Source organism: Mercenaria mercenaria, chromosome 13 (assembly GCF_021730395.1).
Source record: "Mercenaria mercenaria strain notata chromosome 13, MADL_Memer_1, whole genome shotgun sequence".
Classification (NCBI taxonomy): Eukaryota; Metazoa; Mollusca; class Bivalvia; order Venerida; family Veneridae; genus Mercenaria; species Mercenaria mercenaria.
This window is the reverse complement of record NC_069373.1, coordinates 25749808-25770991: the sequence shown is the minus strand read 5'-3', so window position 1 is coordinate 25770991 and position 21184 is coordinate 25749808. Positions and strand designations below refer to the sequence as shown.

Below are 21184 nucleotides of genomic sequence, written 5' to 3'. Positions count from 1 at the left end.
ACGAGTTTGATATTGGGTCATCTTAGGTCAAAAACTAGGTCAGCAAGTCAAATTAAAGGAAAAGCTTATTAACACTGTAGAGGCCACATCTATGAATGTATCTTCATGAAACTTGGTCAGAATGTTAATCTTAATGATCTCAAGGTCCAATCTGAATCTGGGTCATGTAAGTTAAAAAACTAGGTCACCAGGTCAAATCAAAGGAAAAGCTAGTTTACACAGCAGAGGCTACATTTATGACCATATCTTCACGAAACTTGGCCAGAATGTTAATCTGGATGATCTTTAGGTCAAGTTTGAACCTGGGTCATGTCGGGTCAAAAACTGGGTCACCGGGTCAAATCAAAGGAAAAGTTAGTTTACACTTTATAGGCCACATTTATGACCATATCTTAATGAAACTTGGTCGGAATGTTAATCTTGATGATCTTTAGGTCAGGTGAGCGATACAGGGCCTTCATGGCCCTCTTGTTTATATTTTCACTGACCCACTTAATAAATTAAAATTTATATGACAGTAACCTTATATTCTCTATTTATTACATGTTTGACGTTGCAGGAATGTAATACAGCCATTAAATAAAAGCGATACTACACTAGTGTAATAAAGCTTTGACATCAACGTCATTTATAGTGTAATAAATTCAATGTGGATAGTCACAAATGTAAGATGAATTCTTTTTATAACATGTTAGCCTTTCTTGTCGAAACACCAAAAATTCAACTTTCTTCTGCTATATAAACAAGTCAATTTGACCGACGTCGCCTATAAAAGTTGTGCTTATGCCGGTGCTAGGGATGGGGGTTGGTGTTTCACATTTTATCATGCAATCTATTTTATATTTGGCATGAATGTCATCCCCAGTCAGACGAAGTCTCTTGCGCAAACCACAGGTTCCTATCTCAATATTTGACTTTCATGTAAGAAAGTTACAAAAAACAGCTGAAATGCACCGCCCCATCAGTACTCTCAGTGCTTTGATTGTCACAGTTGTCATGACAAAGGTGTTAAAGTACACAGGTGATCAAATTAAATAACATCCGCGGACTCGTTTTGTTTTTTTTTCACCCAAGAAAATTTGGGAGCCAAGAGCATATCGAGCTGTAACGAATACCGCGGTATATCGAGTGGTGTTATAACGGGTTTAGAGTGTAGTTCTGGATTCGATTTTCTAATTATTAAAATAACTATGACGAGTTAAATATCATAGTTTTGATCCAGAAGGTGAAAATATCTTTTGAGTGAACGAACTCCAGTAATTTTAGATTATACACGAACACATTCATCCCTCAGGATCATGTACACCAAATATAAGCTATACACATCTTTTCTGGGAAAAACTATAGGCTTCCAAACTAGTCCAGGTAAAGAAAAATTGCTGCCTTCATTAGCAGAAATGTTTTTTAAAGGCTGCCTCATATGGAAGAAATGCTAAGAGAGCGGCTAACAATTTGACAGAAAATACAAAATCGCCCTTTCTCAGTTTTTACATTCTTTTATAAGGACTATAATTTGTTATATTTTCTTTGGATAGTAAGTATATAACTCGAAAATCGAAAATGTGTTTCTTTGACAATTTGTTTATACAACACAATATTTAAGGTATATGTTGTAAATTCTAATTTACAGAATTTTAAGCCTAGAAGTTCCTATTTAGAAGTACAGTAGATTTCCAACTAACGGGCACGCCAAAACAACGGGCACGCTGAAATTGTGGCCACTTTTTCAAAGTACAAAATAAATTTGTTCATTATTCATTATAAATATTGGCCAGTACAATGGGCACATCGCTAATGCGGCATTGCGGCCACTTTTTGTGGAACAAATTGCTTATTTACTATGTGCTAACTGACCATAATTACAGGCAGACAAAAATATGGACCCAGACATCCTTTGTTTATTTAACACATTTACCTTGTTTATTCAACAGAGTGTAAATGATCCCCTGCCTCGAGCAATTTACAACAAGGTACATCGATCAATACATGTGTATTTCAATCAGGTACACTTAATCGGTATTGCCTGGATGCCTGTTACACAAATGTAAGAGCAAATTCAAGCATTTACAGATCCATGATGAAATGCTGAAATTATTTTGTCAATTTTGTTGTGAAAACTTTAATTGTTGAGCAATTAGCAGCAGTTACCCTCATGTAAGTATCATTTTAACCTTTTTGATCTCAAAGAAGAAAATAATTGTATTGAATGATACGATAATTGTGTAAATTATGCAGGGGATTTTTGTTCTTGCTTGTAGGCCTAATTGACTTTATTGAACATAGAAAATTATGATACTCTACATGTACATAATTGACTCAAAACATTGAATAAGATCAAACTCCAAATCCAAATCAAACATATAAATGAGGGATTTAAGTATGACACTGCATGGTTATATCTAGAAACATCATTATGACCTCATAGTACAATGGTTGTTGACTAGTCAGTAACATGCAAAATCTCAAATTTATTCACTATTAAGGCCAGGCCACTATTAAGGCCACTTTTGGTCAGACCACTGGGTGCCCTAAATAGAGAGAATCTACTGTAATAGCTTTTTAATTCTAAAGTCATTACTAAAGCGCTCACCTGTACAAAGCTTCAAGTGCATTTGTATCACTTAATGGTACAAGTGCAGAGTTAGGTTTCTTCTATGTAAGCCTACATTAAATTCATGTCACACACATTTTTGAACCTAAGACAATAATTTGAACAAATATGGTAGACAGTACATATCATATTGATTCAGAGAAGAAGATTTTCAAAGATTCTTATATAAAAGCCTACAGTAAGTATTTGTCGCACAAAGGGGTATGGCCATTTTTGACCTGAGGGCAAAACTTTGGACAATTATGGTAGTCACACCCTTAAATCACATGCCAACTATCAAAGCTCTAGAGAAAAAGATTCTTAAAGTCTGACAGCTGAATACCTATTTTTAACCAAAACGATCCATATGTTCAATGAACGGATCCATATGAACAACTTTAAAAGAGGGCTACCTAGAGATCATTTGTGTAAACTTTCATCAAAATCCATTCAGTGGTTTTGGAGGAGATGTTGTTTAAAGAAATTGTTGATGAAAAGAGACTACGCCCTCTGGTGGCCATGCTTTTTGACGAATCAAAAAAATTTGAACACTATTTGTAGAAGGTCACACGAGGACCATTTGTGTGAAATTATTTCAAAATAAGGTTAACAGTTTTATAAAAGAAGTTTCTACTATATACATATAAGTTCATTGGAGCTGATGGAAAGAAATTAACTAGATAAAGGGTAAATTAGTGGGAGATATTGACCTCTCTGTCAAGATTCCTCATTCTGTTCCAAAAAATCCTTGTATTTAAGTTTGAATGTATTACTGCACTCTATAAGGTGGTCTACATCACCTTTAAGCAGACTGAAGGCAGACTCGCAATAACAGTATTAACTAGAACTGTCACTGGAGTGACTTATACCCCCACCATACGGTCTTGTCACAGAAGAATGGCAACCATCAACCATAAGAAATTTTAAAAATACTTGGAATAATATAAAACGTAAAAAAAACTTAATACTTAAAACAAAATTTTACTCATCTTTGAAGTACTTCATCCTGGGCTTCCTCGGCACATATAAGTAATACTAGTATATGTGCCCAGGATGAGGGATGAGGTAAATATAAAATTCTCTAATATAAAAGATACACTAAAAATGAGTACAAAAAAATGTCTAACCGACACATGTTACCACAGAAAAATGTTTTTACTTTTTTACACAGGACTAATAATAAAAAAGTTAGAAAAATACCTAAAATATTGAAAATCTGAAAATAGAATTTCTAAAAACAGACAAATTCTTGGAATTTAAGGGGAAGTAACTCAGTACAAAAGTTAAAAAAAAAGGTAACTTCCCTTTGGCTCTAAGCCAATCAGAATGATATATAGTGAAAATGCATCAAAATTAGCCTTAAATTCTAAGTAAAAGGGGGCATAATTCATGAAAAATTGGTGCCAGAGTTATGCATCTTGTGTCACATGATGTGGGTAATGAGGTGGAACATCTATTTTAAGTTTGAATCAAAACCATTTAGAAATAACTGAGATATAGTGAAAATGCATCAAAATTAACCTTAAATTCTAAATAAAAGGGGGCATAATTCATGAAACATTGGTGTCAGAGTTATGCACCTTGTGTCACATGATGTGGATGATAAGGTGATACATCTATTTTAAGTTTGAATCAAATCCATTTAGTAGTAACTGAGATAATAGATTTCACGACGCGACGGGATGGGACGCGACAAAACTGACTCCTATATAGCACCCCCAAACATGTTTGGTGGGGGCATAATAATTCTTCATAGTTATCTGTAATACAGAAAAACATGTTTACATAATATTATATTATACTATATTATAGAGCTTTCAATATTTGGTTTAGAATATACAATGACTTGGGAATTAAAAACTATTACTTATAAACAGGGACTTCTAAGCTTTGAAGTCTATTAATTAGAATTTACAACATATACCTTAAATATTTAATTGTATGAACAAATTGTCAAAGAAACACATTTCAATGTAAATCATGCAGTAATATACTTTCTATCTGCAGAAAATGTAACAAATGATAGTCTGGCTCTTCAAAGAATGTAAAAACAGAGAAATCAATGAAAGAGTGATTTTGTATTGTCTGTCAAATCATTATCCATTCTCTGAGTGTTTCTGTCAAATAAAGACCTCAACAAATGGTAGGATTTAGTTTTACAACACCAATTAAATGTAAGATGTACAGCCAAATACTATTACATGTACAATGCTATTCCTTGATTTCCTAAATCTCAAGGTAGATCTGCATATCAGGATGAATTTTTTTCTATGATGTAGAATTTAATTACCGTAATAATTCTATTTATAGCCCGGGCGTTTATTAGAAATACGGTCAGCTCAAAAGTTAGGGATGGGCGAATATTAGAGACAAATCACCAACAAACATTCAAAATCTTAATGTATATTTATTTTCAAACATACCTGTGACTATAAGAAAGTAATGATGTGAAAGTCGTACAAAAATCGGTTACGGCCGTACCAGATCGGAACAATAACAGGCCAAGCTAAACTCACAAAAAACATGACTAAAATTTAATTTATTGTGTCATGAATATAGTATTAAGTATTTTTGTTCGTGATTCTGTCAATTTCAAGCAACTTTAAACAACACCCTATTGTTTTAGATCAAAGCCCCTTGAATCCAATATTGATTAAATTTCCCTAGCTGGCCCCCTGTCTCGAAATGGCAGACTAGTGATGTGATGTAATTACGAAAAGCGTACACATTTGCATAAGCACATGTTTACCTGGGTCAATACACATTACATGTATATATGATATGGCAGGCTGTGTGTTAGTTTCAGTTAAAGCAGCCATGAAAGGTTATCATGTTTATAAAAATAATCATCCTTTCGGAACTATAATGACATGCATATTAGAACCTGAAAATGAGCACAGTGATAGTGCTATTGTTTGTGCAAGGAGGGGGCATTGAAATACCTTGTACATATAAAATATTTGGAATTAAAGACAAGAAAAGTGATGTAGGATCTTACATTAGAAGGGAAATAAGAAAACTCGCTGTTAAACTGATAAAAGGTAGGATTATTTTCTAAGATTCATAGGATGGGTGCTTATCAGATAACACTGTATTTTTGATTTTTTTCTGAAAAAAGGCTGTTTTTTTTAACGAAAAGTCGGGACTGGGCATTTATTAGAGCATAGGCTATAAATAGAATTATTATGGTAAACTCTTTGATTTTTCAAAACTTCAGAATATACTAAGAAAATTCTGCAAATAAAAAAGATAGAGCCGTGTGCTTGATTTTTTGCTAGATTGATTAAAAAAATTTCGACCTCACGCAATTTTTCATAAGGCCAGTATTTTTTTATCTTTAGTTTTACCGACCCGACGACCCTAAAATTTGGGAAAGTGAAAAAAAAAAAAAGATTTCAGAGAAAAATCGAAGTGTCAAAAAATGATGCACACACGAGTGATCCGCCAACTGACCATAATTAAAACGGTACCTGAACGTTAAACGTGCGGCTTTTATACCAACAGTACGTCCAAAATGAGATGTCAATTTTTCGTGCAACAAAAAGCACATCGATACGAACACCGTGTCCATTTATCCGTGCTCAGCGATCGGCGGACATGTTGTGTCGTGGTGTGCAATCGCGGTGATTCTCTGTGTATATAACGCCTAATTAAATTAACCCCGTTTTTCGTTGTAGAAAGATAATTTTTGCTCCCATATTTTATTTTCTGTTTTCAGGTAAATACCAAGCTTATAAGATGTGTAATTATAAACCTTTTAGTTTCCTTTGTTTATGTTTATAATTCTATGTAAAATTGTTAAAACCTCCACTAACAATTACTACTAACATTACATGTTGGAATAAATGTTTTACTCATCTCCGTTGCAATTAAACTGCCTAATTCTTTCTTTCGTTTAGCATGTTTGCCAATTTTCACATGTTGCAAAACTATTTGGTAAGTTACTTATAATTAATAAGTTCATGTTGGTAAATAAGTGCTAATTAGATAATAATTTGTCGGTGCCCGTTCAATATGGCCCATACGTTTGTTATCAATAAAGAGTAATTAAATCTTTGACTGTTTTCGAGTAAAAACTTATTTGCAGTTTCAAAACAGTTAATATTAACTTCAACTCGTAAAAGTTGTTCGATATTTAAATCAATTTCATTTTTACTTGTAGCCCCATTTATTTTTATTTTGCACTGATTTATTATCGTAAGGCAGTGGCTAATATTACGGTACTGTATTATTATTATCGCAATGTTTACAATGAATTAAGGGATAAATGAAATGTAACGAAGCAATCATTGTTTTCTATTTCAGGTACAGTCACAAACTAGTACATAAAATTAGAAAAAAACAAGAAGTAAAGTTTCGGAGCATGACGCGTTAGTGGCTAGTAATACGGTCCCGCCGGGTACTAAAGCTAGTCATACGTGAGGCACGTTCAGCTAGACCGTCGTGTTTGGACTATATGAGTAGTTTTGATAATGCTTTTGATTTCAAATAACTGTATAAAAAGAAGTGTATTTTCAAACAGTGATAATCACATGCTACTAGATTTTTGGCCGTCGTGCGGGACCGTTCACTAAAGGATGTTTTAAAGCCACTTATAAATATGTATTATTTCCACATGGTGTATAATAAATAATGAAAGCATAAAATAGTTGTTATCTATGCTTACGGGAAGAAACTTTCAACAAGAGTGAAAATTACAGCACAACAACAGAGGAGGGAAGGAGCAGAAAACAAAAAACGGTCTTCTATATCTTTTTTATTTCCCTTTCATTCTATACAAAATTTAACGGAATATAACATTTATTAGGAAGCACAAACAATTTAAACAAAAAAAGCCAAGAATGCTTTGCAATAGACAGAAAAACAGTTGTTATGTTGCGTTCTCATAAAAATTATAATGCTTCCATTTAATTTTATTTCTTTATTTCTTATTCATAAGATGTACATAGATTTAAACGATACCAACAATTGAAGTTTATTTATATAAAATACAGACAGACAGGCATACATATTCTATAAACCGTCATGTGATAAAACAAAACAGTGTATTGTATTTATTTTTTGCTGCTGTTCCCCTTAGCCTATTACACAGACCAAACTTTATGAAAAAGATCACATAAGTATGTTTTTTACAAATATGCAAATATCTTAATTTTGCCGAAAATAATACAAAATGGAGAATAAACAATTTTTGTCATATATGAATTATATGATGAACACAAAATAATCTGTTAGCACTATCAATACACAGGTCTTTGTATTATATGATGCTATAGATATATTATGACATTTAATGCTAATAAAATTATGTTATTAACAAAACAAACATTAAATTGTAAGTTCTTGCTTCCAAGGCTCGTGTACAGCTTTTTTCTTGCCCTGAAAAAAAAGCAGATAAAATTTATATTTTTAATAGAGATGTATGTTACACATTAATAGTTTCTTGAAATTTGACATGTCATGTGATAGAATTCGATTAATGTTATTTCAGACATGTAGACATGCATCGAAATGTTTAAATGGATGATTGCTTTGTTTATATAAAAGTGAATACTACTGTTTCCTGAGCAAAAACTTTTAATTCTGATATTCTATATTGTACTAAAATTATATTTCAAAATTCTTTTTGACAGTTACATTAGCAAATAAATTCGTAACAAATTAACAAGTTATTTAAAAATTATTGATTTTAACTGGTAACTTACCTCTTAAATAATTATCAAATTCCATGCAAACTGTGAACGAAGATTAATTGTTAGGGTGTTAAATAACGTTATCGTATTAAAATTTTTGTTAGTATAACAACAGAAGTTTGCAACGAATATACAAAACTGAAAAGTGAACTCTAAATAAAACAACTGAATTCACAGGTTTTATTGTTTATTAAGCACAGTCTCATCGTATATGCTTCTTGTCAAGTGCTCTACCTGCAAAATACGAAAAGTCTCCAAAATCAACTAGCAGACTAACATTGAAACTGAAAAATTACGATGTTATTTAATGTTATCATACATATATATATTTCCTTTCATTTTTGGATAAAATAAAATGGAAAATAGCATATTTTAAAACAATCTTGAAATCTGCGATTCACTGCGATTTCACGGCGAAACAGCGTGGTTGGCGAGCACCGTGTCTGGACACGCTGGGTGTCCATTGCGACTGTCTTTAACATTATCTGCCAACTTGTTTCACAAGTTTGATTCAATAATCATCAAATAATTTGGTAAGAGTGTTGTCTTATTAGTAGTTTCAGTTTAGGTCGAGATTTTGCAAAAATACTTTACAATCGAGGATTTTAAAAAAAAAAAATTTCCCGCCGCCGACCCTATCTTTTTTCCAAAAAAATCGGTAAAACTAATAATAAAAAAATACTGGCCTAATGGGAGTCTATGGGAAAAACGCAACTTTCATAACATTTTCGCGAATATAAATTTTCTACAATGTAGATTTTAATAAAACTTCTCAGTCGTAAACAAACATATGGCATATAATATGGTGACATAAAATGTATAGGTCTGTGTGCTTATTTTTGAGATATTTGGTTATCATTAAAGTGAACCCTCTATATCAGTCTAATTTTAAGACATTATTTTGAATTATTTAACGTGTAAGATGTTTTAATATCATATTTTAGCTTTAGAAAGATAGTAACAGTGCCATTTTAACACATTTACCCACAGGTTGCCCTTAATTCATAAATTGATTTTCGTTCCCGTACGCCGAATCCAGGCATTATTCTACGTTTTCCGGATAAATGACGTTACGCCATCACTTCCGGTTTATCAAACGTGCAGAACTACCGTAAGTCTTGACTTACAGATAAGGACATGTTCTATTTCATAAGTTTTGCCTTATGTACCGCTCATGTTGACTTTTTAGCAAATTTTTCCAGAAAAGACGTGTATAGTTTATACTTGTGGTACATGCTCCTGAGGGATGAATGTGTTTATGTATAATTTAAAATTACTCAAGTTCATTCACTCAAAAGATATTTTGAAGCGAAAACAAATATTTTCACCATCTGGATCAAAACTGTGATATTAAACTCGTCGTAATTATAATAATTATCGGAAAATCGAGTCCAAAACTATCTAATGATCGGGTTAATGAACAACAGGTTCTTGAATACGAAAATGCCCTTGCTTTAACTATACCGTAATCACAACTAAACAACTAACCTACATATTAACGGTCTGCAAAATCTGATGTCTGTCATCCAGGCAGTGATCTGTCATCACTGTTGCTGGTAATATGGTGTGAACCAATTACAATGAAAAAAAACAAGATGTTGTCTATTAATTTCTGGACTTTCTAATGACCTTCACACAACTTGCAGTTGTGTGCACTTGATATTATCAACCTCCCTCCTCTTCTAAATGAAAACTCAACAAATATACATCAATTTCAAAACTGAGTCTGGGAGCCTTCTAATCTGGATTTCTGGATTAATCAAGGATTTTATCAACTCTGAATTATTTCAAAGTTGGACTGCAGTTTCAAAATATTTAAGATAGTGTTATTGTTCTTGTTCTCTGCACTTTCTCCTATTTCCATCTATCTTTATTCTGAGTTTCACTGATACTTTGGACTTTGCTTCAAGTGTGATAACAGACAGAATAACATATGAACATTGCCAAAACTATATCAATCTGCTGAGTTTACAAAATCTATTGATGCCATATTTACATGGATGTAATTAAGATGCAGATTAAACTACTTACGTCTGCATTAAACATAGACAGTTGCTCTTCTTTAGATCTGATTTGGTCCTTGAGGACATTAATATAGTGTTGATGTTCACTCTCCTGATTGGTCAATGTGTCTACTTTCATCTTTAAGCCAATAATCTCATTGTCTCGTGTTGATACATCTGTCTTTAAATTTTCAATCTGAAATTTACATAATGGCATTTTGCAAACAAGAGGACCATAATGGTCCTGAATCGCTCATCTCTTCCCACATGACCCAGTTTTGAGTATGACTTCGTTTTTTCTATTATTTGACATAGTGACCTAGTTTTTGAGCTCATGTGACCCAGTTTTGTACTTGACCTAGATATTATCAAGAAAAAAATTCTGACCAACTATCTACAAGATCCATTGAAAAATATGGTCTCTAGAGAGGTCACAAGGTTTTTCTATTATTTGACCTATTGACCTAGTTTTCGAAGGTACGTGACCCTGTTTTGAATTTTACCTAGATATCATCAAGGTGAACATTCTAACTAATTTTCATGAAGATCTCATGAAAAATATGGCCTCTAGAGAGGTCACAAGGTTTTTCTATTTTTATACCTACTGACCTAGTTTTTGACTGCACGTGACCCAGTTTAGAAACTGACCTAGATATCATCAAGGTGAACATTCAGATCAATTTTCATGAAGATCCTTTGAAAAATATGGCCTCTAGAGAGGTCAAACGATTTAAATAATTTTAGACCTACTGACCTAGTTTTTGACCGCAGTTGACCCAGTTTCAAACTTGACCTAGATATCATCAAGATGAACATTCAGACCAACTTTCATACAGATCCCATGAAAAGTATGGCCTCTAGAGAGGTCACAAGGTTTTTTTATTATTTGACCTACTGACCTAGTTTTTTAAGGCACGTGACCCAGTTTCAAACTTGACCTAGATATCATCAAGGTGAACATTCTGACCAATTTTTATGGAGATCCATTCACAAGTATGGCCTCTAGAGAGGTCACAAGGTTTTTCTATTTTTAGACCTACTGACCTAGTTTTTGACCGCATATGACCCTGTTTCGAACTTGACCTAGATATCATCAAGATGAACATTCAGACCAAATTTCATACAGATCCCATGAAAAATATGGCCTTTAGACAGGTCACAAGGTTTTTCTATTATCTGACCTACTGACCTAGTTTTTGAAGGCACGTGACCCACTTTCGAAACTGACCTAGATATCATCAAGATGAACATTCAGACCAACTTGCATACAGATCCCATGAAAAATATGGCCTCTAGAGAGGTCACAAGGTTTTTCTATTATTTGACCTACTGACCTAGTTTTTGATGGAACATGACCCACTTTCGAACTTGCCCTAGATATCATCAAGGTGAACATTCTGACCAATTTTCATGAAGATCTCATGAAATATATGGCCTCTAGAGAGGTCACAAGGTTTTTCTATTTTTAGACCTACTGACCTAGTTTTTGACCGCACGTGACCCAGTTTCGAACTTGACCTAGATATCATCAAGATGAACATTCAGACCAACTTTCATATAGATCCCATGAAAAATGTGGCCTTTAGAGAGGTCAAAAGGTTTTTCTATTATTTGACCTACTGACCTAGTTTTTGACGGCACGTGACCCAGTTTCGAACTTGACCTAGATATCATCAAGATGAACGTTCTGACCAATTTTCATGAAGATCTTGTGAAATATATGGCCTCTAGAGAGGTCACAAGGTTTTTCTATTTTTAGACCTACTGACCTAGTTTTTGACGGCATATGACCCAGTTTCGAACTTGACCTAGATATCATCAAGGTGAACATTCTGACCAATTTTCATGAAGATCTTGTGAAATATATGGCCTCTAGAGAGGTCACAAGGTTTTTCTATTTTTAGACCTACTGACCTAGTTTTTGAAGGCACGTGACCCAGTTTTGAACTTGACCTAGATATCATCAAGATGAACATTCTGACCAACTTTCATAAAGATCCCATGAAAAATGTGACCTCTAGAGTGGTCACAAGCAAAAGTTTACGGACGCACGCACGGACGGACGATGGACGACGGACATCGCAGTCACAAAAGCTCACCTTGTCACTTTGTGACAGGTGAGCTAAAAAAAGATGTTAATATCTTTTAATAACTAATGTTCTACACAAATGTTGACTGTTTTCTTTTGTGAGGGTTGAAATAGCTTAAACTGTTGCCTTCAGAATGAAGTTTCAAATGCAATTTTGTTTGTTTGTTGTTAAGTTTAACGTCGCACCGACACAATTATAGGTCAAATGGCGACTTTCCAGCTTTGATGGTGGAGGAAGACCCCAGGTACCCCTTCGTGCATTATTTCATCATGAGCGGGCACCTGGGTAGAACCACCGACCTTCCGTAGGCTTCCTCACATGAAGAGTTCAATGCCCCGAGTCAGGCTCTAACCCATATCGATGACGGGCAAGTGATCTGAAGTCAGCGACCTTTACCACTCGGCCACAGAGGCCCCTTTCAAATGCAAAATGTCACATATTTAACTACAGGACTCATATGTAACCAAGGAGAAAAATAGTAACTAAAATGGCACATCTGTAACCATTTGCAAGATGTAAGTTGTTAGAGCTGTCAGCATACCGGATTATTTTAATGTTGTGTAGTGAAATTATAGGACATATCTGAGGAAACAAGAGCTATCACTGAGTGTCTAATAATGTTTTTCTGATGAAGGGAAGCATTTCGCATGTGAAGTTTCTGAACTGACAAGATAAATTCAAACAAACCAATTAAGTGAACTGCCATGACACCATGCTAAAGTTTCATCAATGAATACTTTAAGTAATGATATCATATTAATGGCTACTTGGTTTATGTTGGAATTTAAGAATTTTAAAACAACTCAAGCGAAATAACTCTAAAGTTTGTAAAAAAGTTGCTTGTGCACAACTGTCCTACAGTGATCTGTATCAAATTTTATCAAGATCCATCAATAGGTTACTTTGCTATATGGAAATTTATGAATTTTAAAACAAGAGCTGTCTGTTGACAGCGTGCTTGACTATTCGAACAAGGGATCACAGAGTGATCTTGGCGCCCACCACTGAGCCATTTTTGAATGTTTCAAGACTAGCTCAAGGTCAAAATCAAGGTCAAATTTTATTTCGGTACACAACACTGTGCATGTGGTCCATGCATGTGGTCCAAATTTGAAAGCTGTAGCTTGAGAAATGTGAAAGTAGGTCACTAGATCAATTTCAAGGTCAAAGTTCATTTCGGTATATAAAACTATGCATGTGCTTCAAATTTGGTGGCTGTAGCTTGAGAAATGTGAAAGTAGGTACTAGGTAAAAATCAATGTCAAATTTCAATTCAGAACACACTAGAATGTGTCTGTAGGACACAGGGTGTGTCCCCCACTGGTACATTTGTCACAAATAAGGGGCAATAATTCAAATGTTTGCAGTCTTAATGAGATATAGCCTCAACAAACATTTTATGAAAGGATTCATTATTCTTGGCCCTATACTTTTTGAGCTATGAGCATCACAAACAAAAAATCCACTATTTTGGCTATTTCAAGGGCCATAACTCTGTAATAAGGGCTAAGATTATGAAGAAAAATGCTAAGTGTGCACCTTAAGGTCACATCACGATAAAGACTCCAGCAAGGTTTCCTGAATTTTCATCTAATACTTCTTGAGCTAGGCACATAATTAGGTGAAAAAGTGCATTTTTTTTACTATTTCAGGGGCAATAACTTTAACAAGAGGGCCATAAAGGCCCTGTATCGCTTACCTGACCTATTGATCTAAAGATCATCAAGATTAACATTCTGACCAAGCTTCATAAAGATATGGTCATAAATGCGATCTCTAAAGTGTTAACTAACTTTTCCTTTGATCTGACCTGGTGCCCTAGTTTTTGACCCCACATGACCCAGATTCGAACTTGACCTAAAGATCATCAAAATAAACATTCTGACCAAGTTTCATGAAGATACAGTCATAAATGTGGCCTCTAGAGTGTTAACAAGCTTTTCCTTTGATCTGATCTTGTAACCTACTTTTTAACCCCACCTGACCCAGATTTGAACTTGACCTATAGATCATCAAGATCAACATTCTGACCAAGTTTCATTAAGATATGGTCATAAATGTGGCCTCTACAGTGTTAACTAGCTTTTCCTTTGATTTGACCTGGTGACCAAGTTTTTGATCCTACATGACCCAGATTCAGCCTGGACCTTGAGACCATCAAGATTAACATTCTGACCAATTTTCATGAAGATACAGTCATAAATGTGGTCTCTACAGTTTGATCTGACCTGGTGACCTAGTTTTTGACCCCAGATGACCCAATATCAAACTCGTCCAAGATTTCATTGAGAGTAATATTCTGACCAAGTTTCATTAAGATTCGGCCAAAATTGTGACCTCTAGAGTGTTAACAAGCTTTTCCTTTGATTTGACCTGGTGACCTAGCTTTTGACCCCAGATGACCCAATATCGAACTCGTCGAAGATTTTATTGAGGGTAATATTCTGACCAAGTTTCATTAAGATTGGGCCAAAATTGTGACCTCTAGAGTGTTAACAAGATTTTCATATGATTTGACCCGGTGACCTAGGTTTTTTTGTTTGTTTTTTTTTCATTTGAGGCCCCTTGCGGATAACCCCGTTTATTTTTATACATGATACTTAAACATACAATTCATATATATACACAAACTTGACAATATTATGGTTAACATAGTCTTATATTCCAATTTAGGTTTAAATATCATGTATTTAATAATATGAAATGTAAAGAAAAATAATGGTATTTTTGTTGCTAGCCCACTTAATAGAAGAGTTGAGAAATGAAATAACATGAAAAGGACTACGTTAAAAGGAATAACAAAAGACCAAAAAAGTGGGTGGGGAAGGTATGATTGTATCATCTTTTACACTGTTGTAGATGTTTAAAAGATTGAACAATTGAGAGATAAAAAAGTAATGAAGATGTCAAAGGAATCTTTGACATTTTTGTTTGAAGAGGTCTAATTTTTCCTTTCTAAAGGCTATTTCTTTTTCCAGTAAGATTCTGTTTTCTATGATCTTAATAAAGCTTTCTATTTTTGGAACTGTTTTACAATTTTTCATTTGCAGAAAATAAAACTTGCACAGAATAATTATAAAATTTACAGCGGCATTTGTTAAACCTTGTTCTTGTATACCAAAACAAATTTTCCGAAGATTGAATTTTATATCGATGCTTTTTGTTTTTAAGTAATCGCTAAGTTTATTCCACATATTTTGTGCAACTGAGCATTCCCAGAAAAAGTGTTCTAATGTTTCATCATGCATATTGCAAAAATCACATAGTCTTGATGATGTTAGTTGACATTTATAAAGGTATGTATTTGTTGGAATTAATCTCATTAGGAATTTGTATTGGAAATTTCTCAGTATAGTATCAATTGTTGACACAAAAGGAGTTGAAAATATTTTTTTCCATTTTTGTTTACTTTCTTTATCGATAAGTCTTTCCCATTTTCTTAGTGGAGTGATTGTTTCTTCTTTCATATTTTTTATTTGTATATTATATAATATTTTATTTGGACTTTTCATTTTTTTAACCTTTTCCATTAAAGTTTCATCACTATTTTGTGTTATTATTTCTTCTCTTAACTTTAATGTCTTGAAAGCAGATATGGCATGAATAATCTTATGATAATTCAAGAAACTATGTGTAGAAAAATTGTACATTTGCCGTGCCTTTTCAAAAGAAAAGAAATTGTTTGACCTAAAGTCATATAATTGTTCAACATATTTGCTTCCTTTATCATACCATTCTTTTAAAAATACTGTTTCATTTCTACTTCTTATATTTGAATTGTTCCATATAATATTATACTATTATCGACTTTTTCATAGGTTGATAAATCCTGATATCAACTGTGAATATAACTTTTTGAGGGTTGATAAATCCTGATATCAACCTATGAAAAAGTCAATAATTGTTTTATTACATGGACAGATGTATAGTCAGTCTTGTTATTACAATTGTATCTTCATTTTATTGGACAATTGAAATTCGAAAGATTGCCGCCTATTTTTAGACCAAATAAGGTTGATATTGGCTTTCAAAGCACCTACTTCGATCTATTTTTATATCGTACTATTTATAACCCAAGATAAATTGATATGATATGTACTCATTACTTTTCGAACCGTTTTCAGCCAATCAGAGAAACGATAGAATACAGTCATGTAATAAGACAGTTTATGGGAATGCTGTTTTCATAGTTCATATTCTGGATATTGAACCAAGATATAAGAATGTCTTCTAGGAACAGATTTTTGACACATATCGTTTTTATATCTTTCGTTGTTAAATTGCAATCAAAAATAAATTTTCCACCATATTTTTCCAAATACTGATTGTAAAAGAGTTTCCATTAACCTTGATTGTTTTCATCAATGATTTTTCTAACCCAGCAAGCTTTTAATAAATTTAAAAAGGCATAAATATCTGTCAATTTAATCCCTCCATTTTCGTAAGATTTCGGAAGTAATTTTCGTTTAATTTTGTCTGGTTTTCCATCCCAAAGAAAGTTATAAATGCTTTTATTTATATCATTTAGAATTATTTCTGATGGGTTGGGCAAGACTGTTAGGGGGTATATGAGTTTTGGTAATGCGAAGGTTTTTAAAACAGTAACTTTGCCTAATAGCGTCAATTTTCTATGCTGCCACTGTTTGAGACAATTTTTAAATTGATCAATCTTTGGCATTAAATTCAATTCTAAATGTTTTAGGTGATTTGCAGTAAATGTAAATCCCAGAGTTTTTGCACTTTCTGAGGTCCATAAGAGATGTATATCTACACAAAATTTTAAGTTACTTTCTTTTTTAAGTTCCTAGTCTTAATACTACCGATTTCTTTAAATTTAACTGCAATCCTGATATTTTCCTAAATTCTGTAACTACAGTAACAAGATTTTCAAAAGATTCTTTTTCACCATTGTTAACATAAGTTGCATCATCGGCGAAAAGAGTTTGTTTTATTTCTGTACCATTTACAGTGATTCCTTTAATACTACCATCATTAGAGATTTTATTTGATAATATTTCCATACAGAGAATAAATAATGAAGTAGAAAGGGGACATCCTTGTCGTACACCTCTCTTAATACATATTTCTTCAGATAAATATCCATTATTAATTATGACTGCTGTAATATATTTGTAAAAGGTTTCAATCCATCTGATTAAGCTATCTCCAAAATTTAAATGTTTTAGGCATGTTATTATAAAATTGTGATTTAATGTATCGAAAGCCTTTTCATAATCAGAAAATAATAATAACCCTTTCAAATTGTTGTTTTCAATGTAATCGATAACTTCAAAAATTAGTCTAACATTTTCTCCAATGTACCGTCCTTTCATAAAACCAGTTTGATTTGGGTTTATTAGTTTTGTAAGCATTTTCTTTAACCTACCGGCTATAGCCTTTGTTGCAATTTTATAGTCTACATTTAATAGACTTATGGGTCTCCAGTTTGACAAATTTGTAGGATCTTTATCTGGTTTTGGCAGAAGAGTAATAATGCTTTGTTTTTGAAGATCTGAAAGTTCGACTTTATGATAACAGTTATTAATTGCATTGATATAAAATACTTTCAAATATTCCCAATAATGTTTATAAAATTCGGCTGTTAATCCATCAGAGCCAGGGCTCTTATCATTTTTCATTTTAGACAATGCAATTTTACATTCATATTCGGTTAATAATCCCTCGCATTGATCAGAGTCTTCTTTGCTTAATTTACTCATGGAAGAATCAAGAAAGTCTATGTTTGAATTTTCTTGTGTCTTCATATCATATAGTCTTTTATAAAAAGATGTTGTTTCTTTTAAAATTTCTGTTGCTTCTGTGATTGTTTTGTTGTTTATTTGGAGCTTTTGAATATTTTTCCTTTCAGCATGTCTTTTTTCTAAATTTGCAAAGTATTTTGTATTTTTTTCATTCATTTCTACGTGTATAGCTTTTGATCTTAGCATAATACCATTTATTTTTTTGTCATAACGTGTTTGTAATTCATTTTTCTTTTCATTCAGTTCTTGTGAGTATTGGAGTACATTTGGTGAATTAAAGATTAAAGTTTCTAGAGTATAAATTTCATTTTGTAGTTTTTCTTCTTGCTCCCTTTCTTTCTTTTTCTTACTTGTTGCATATTTGATGGTTACATTTCTTATGCTGCTTTTAATAAGCTCCCACAATACATCAGCACTTGCATCCTTGTTGAAATTCACTGTGTTGTTTATATAGTTTATTATATTTGCAGAGTAAACTTCATCCAGTATTAAACTATTATTTATTTTAAAATAACCAGGGCCTCTTTTTTGAACTATAGGATTTATAGTCAATGAAATTAATGAATGGTCACTTTTATATCCTTGTTGTATTTTACTACATTTAATTATGCTCCGAAAGGTGTCAGTTACCAAGAAATAATCTAGTCTGCAGAATATGGGTGGTTTACTATTTGAAATCCATGTATATTGAAGTTTTTGTGGGTTTGATAGTCTCCAAATGTCTATTAAGTGGAATTCTTTGAGTATACTCATTAATTTAGTTCTGCATCTTGTGTGGGTATTTGAAAGTCCATTTCTTTTATCAAGATTATTATCTAAAACTGTATTAAAATCTCTGCTGATTATGACTTTTTTTATCATTATTTAATACTAGGTATGTTTCTAATTATGAAAAAGTAAATAAATTATCCTTATTTGGGCCATATATGTTAATAAGAGTATATTCTTCCTCATTTATTTTAATATCAAGTGCTAACAGTCGCCCTTTGACTATATTTGTAGATTCTGTAACTGTAACTTGGTAAGAATCATCTGGATTTATTAATATGGCTACACCTTGACTATTTGAGTTAATGCCACTTAGGAACATTTCACCCTGCAAATCTTTTCTAAACTGATCAATTTTATCTTCAGTTAAATGTGTTTCCTGCAGCATAGCAATTGTAAATTTCTTTTCTTTTAACCAACAAAAAACCTCTTTTCTTTTCTTCTTATCTGCAAGACCTTTGACATTAAGTGAACAGATCGTGTAAGACATATAGATTCTTGGATATTCTTTGTATGTGTAAGATGATACAATCAAACATTGAAACCTTAGGTTTGTAATATAGTATTTCATGCTGATTTTCATACATAAAGAATAAGCTGTGTTAGATACATAATAAATAATTACTACTTTTCATTTCAATTGCAAAAAAGGACAAAATTCCATAATTTTTTTCGAACTGCAGTAAGGTACACATGAAAAAGTATTTGGCTTCTTTACCAACATTTGAAGTCATAATAAAAGATTTTACTAAGTCTTATAACTTAAACACAAAAAAAAAAATGCTTTTATTTAATATAAGTTACATTAAAATCAAGTTTTTTTGCTGTTCACTAAATAAAAACAAGAGCTGTCCGTAAGACAGCCAAGCTCGACTATTCGAAATATTGTCACAGAAGCAGGAAATTATTACCCAAAATGTTAAATATCAAGAGTTTTAAGTTCGAAACGGGACATAATTTAACCAAATGCATATCAGAGTTATGGGACTTGATGCTATCAACTAGTTTTATAACCCCGAAGAAACATGTTAAGTTTCAATTCCATATCTGCATAAGTTTTGGAGACAGTAACTTGCACGTAAAACTTTAACCAGAATTTTCTAAGTCCAAAAGGGGGCATAATTTGCTCAAAATACATGTTAAGAGTTATGGAACTTGACCCAGTGAGGTTGGTAACTGACCTAGAAAAAGAACAAAGAAGTTTCAAAGCTATATGCCTTTTGGTAATAGCTGTATGTACTTGCACGCAAAACTTTAACCAGGATTTTCTAAGTCCAAAAGGGGGCATAATTTGCCCAAAATACATGTCAGAGTTATGGGACTTGATTCTATCAACTAGTTTTATAACCCCGAAGACACATGTGAAGTTTCAATTTAATATCTGCATTATTTTTTGAGATAGTAACTTGCATGTAAAACTTTAACCAGGATTTTCTAAGTCCAAAAGGGGGCATAATTTGCTCAAAATACATGTCAGAGTTATGGGACTTCACCCAGTGAGGTAGGTAATTGATCTAGAAAAAGAAAAAATAAGTTTAAAAGCTATATGCCTTTTAGTAATAGCTGTATGTACTTGCACGCAAAACTTCAACCAGAATTTTCTAAGTCCAAAAGGGGGCATAATTTGGCCAAAATACATGTCAGAGTTATGGGACTTGACCCAGTGAGGTAGGTAATTGATCTAGAAAAAGAAAAAATAAGTTTCAAATCTATATGCCTTTTAGTAATAACTGTATGTACTTGCACGCAAAACTTTAACCAAAATTTTCTAAGTCCAAAAGGGGGCATAATTTGGCCAAAATACATGTCAGAGTTATGGGACTTGACCCAGTGAGGTAGGTAATTGATCTAGAAAAAGAAAAAATAAGTTTCAAATCTATATGCCTTTTAGTAATAACTGTATGTACTTGCACGCAAAACTTTAACCAAAATTTTCTAAGTCCAAAAGGGGGCATAATTTGGCCAAAATACATGTCAGAGTTATGGGACCTGACCCAGTGAGGTAGGTAATTGATCTAGAAAAAGAAAAAATAAGTTTCAAATCTATATGCCTTTTAGTAATAACTGTATGTACTTGCACGCAAAACTTTAACCAGAATTTTCTAAGTCCAAAAGGGGGCATAATTTGGCCAAAATGAAGGTCAGAGTTATGGGACTTGGTGCTATCAACTAGTTTTATAACCCCGAAGACACGTGAAGTTTCAATTCAATATCTGCATTAGTTTTGGAGATAGTAACTTGCATGTAAAACTTTAACCAAAATTTTCTAAGTCCAAAA

General features: G+C 32.8%; 1 protein-coding gene across 9 annotated transcripts in view; it reads right to left on the bottom strand.

Moving 5' to 3' along the window:
- The window catches only part of LOC123529310 (ELKS/Rab6-interacting/CAST family member 1-like), a 423378-nt gene that overhangs the window by 329416 nt on the left and 72778 nt on the right, over positions 1-21184 (bottom strand). For all 9 annotated transcript variants that reach the window (XM_053521352.1, XM_053521353.1, XM_053521354.1 and 6 more), the window contains one exon: positions 10315-10482. In XM_053521352.1, coding sequence (XP_053377327.1) covers positions 10315-10482 — 168 coding nt within the window. The remainder of the gene's footprint in view (positions 1-10314; positions 10483-21184) is intronic.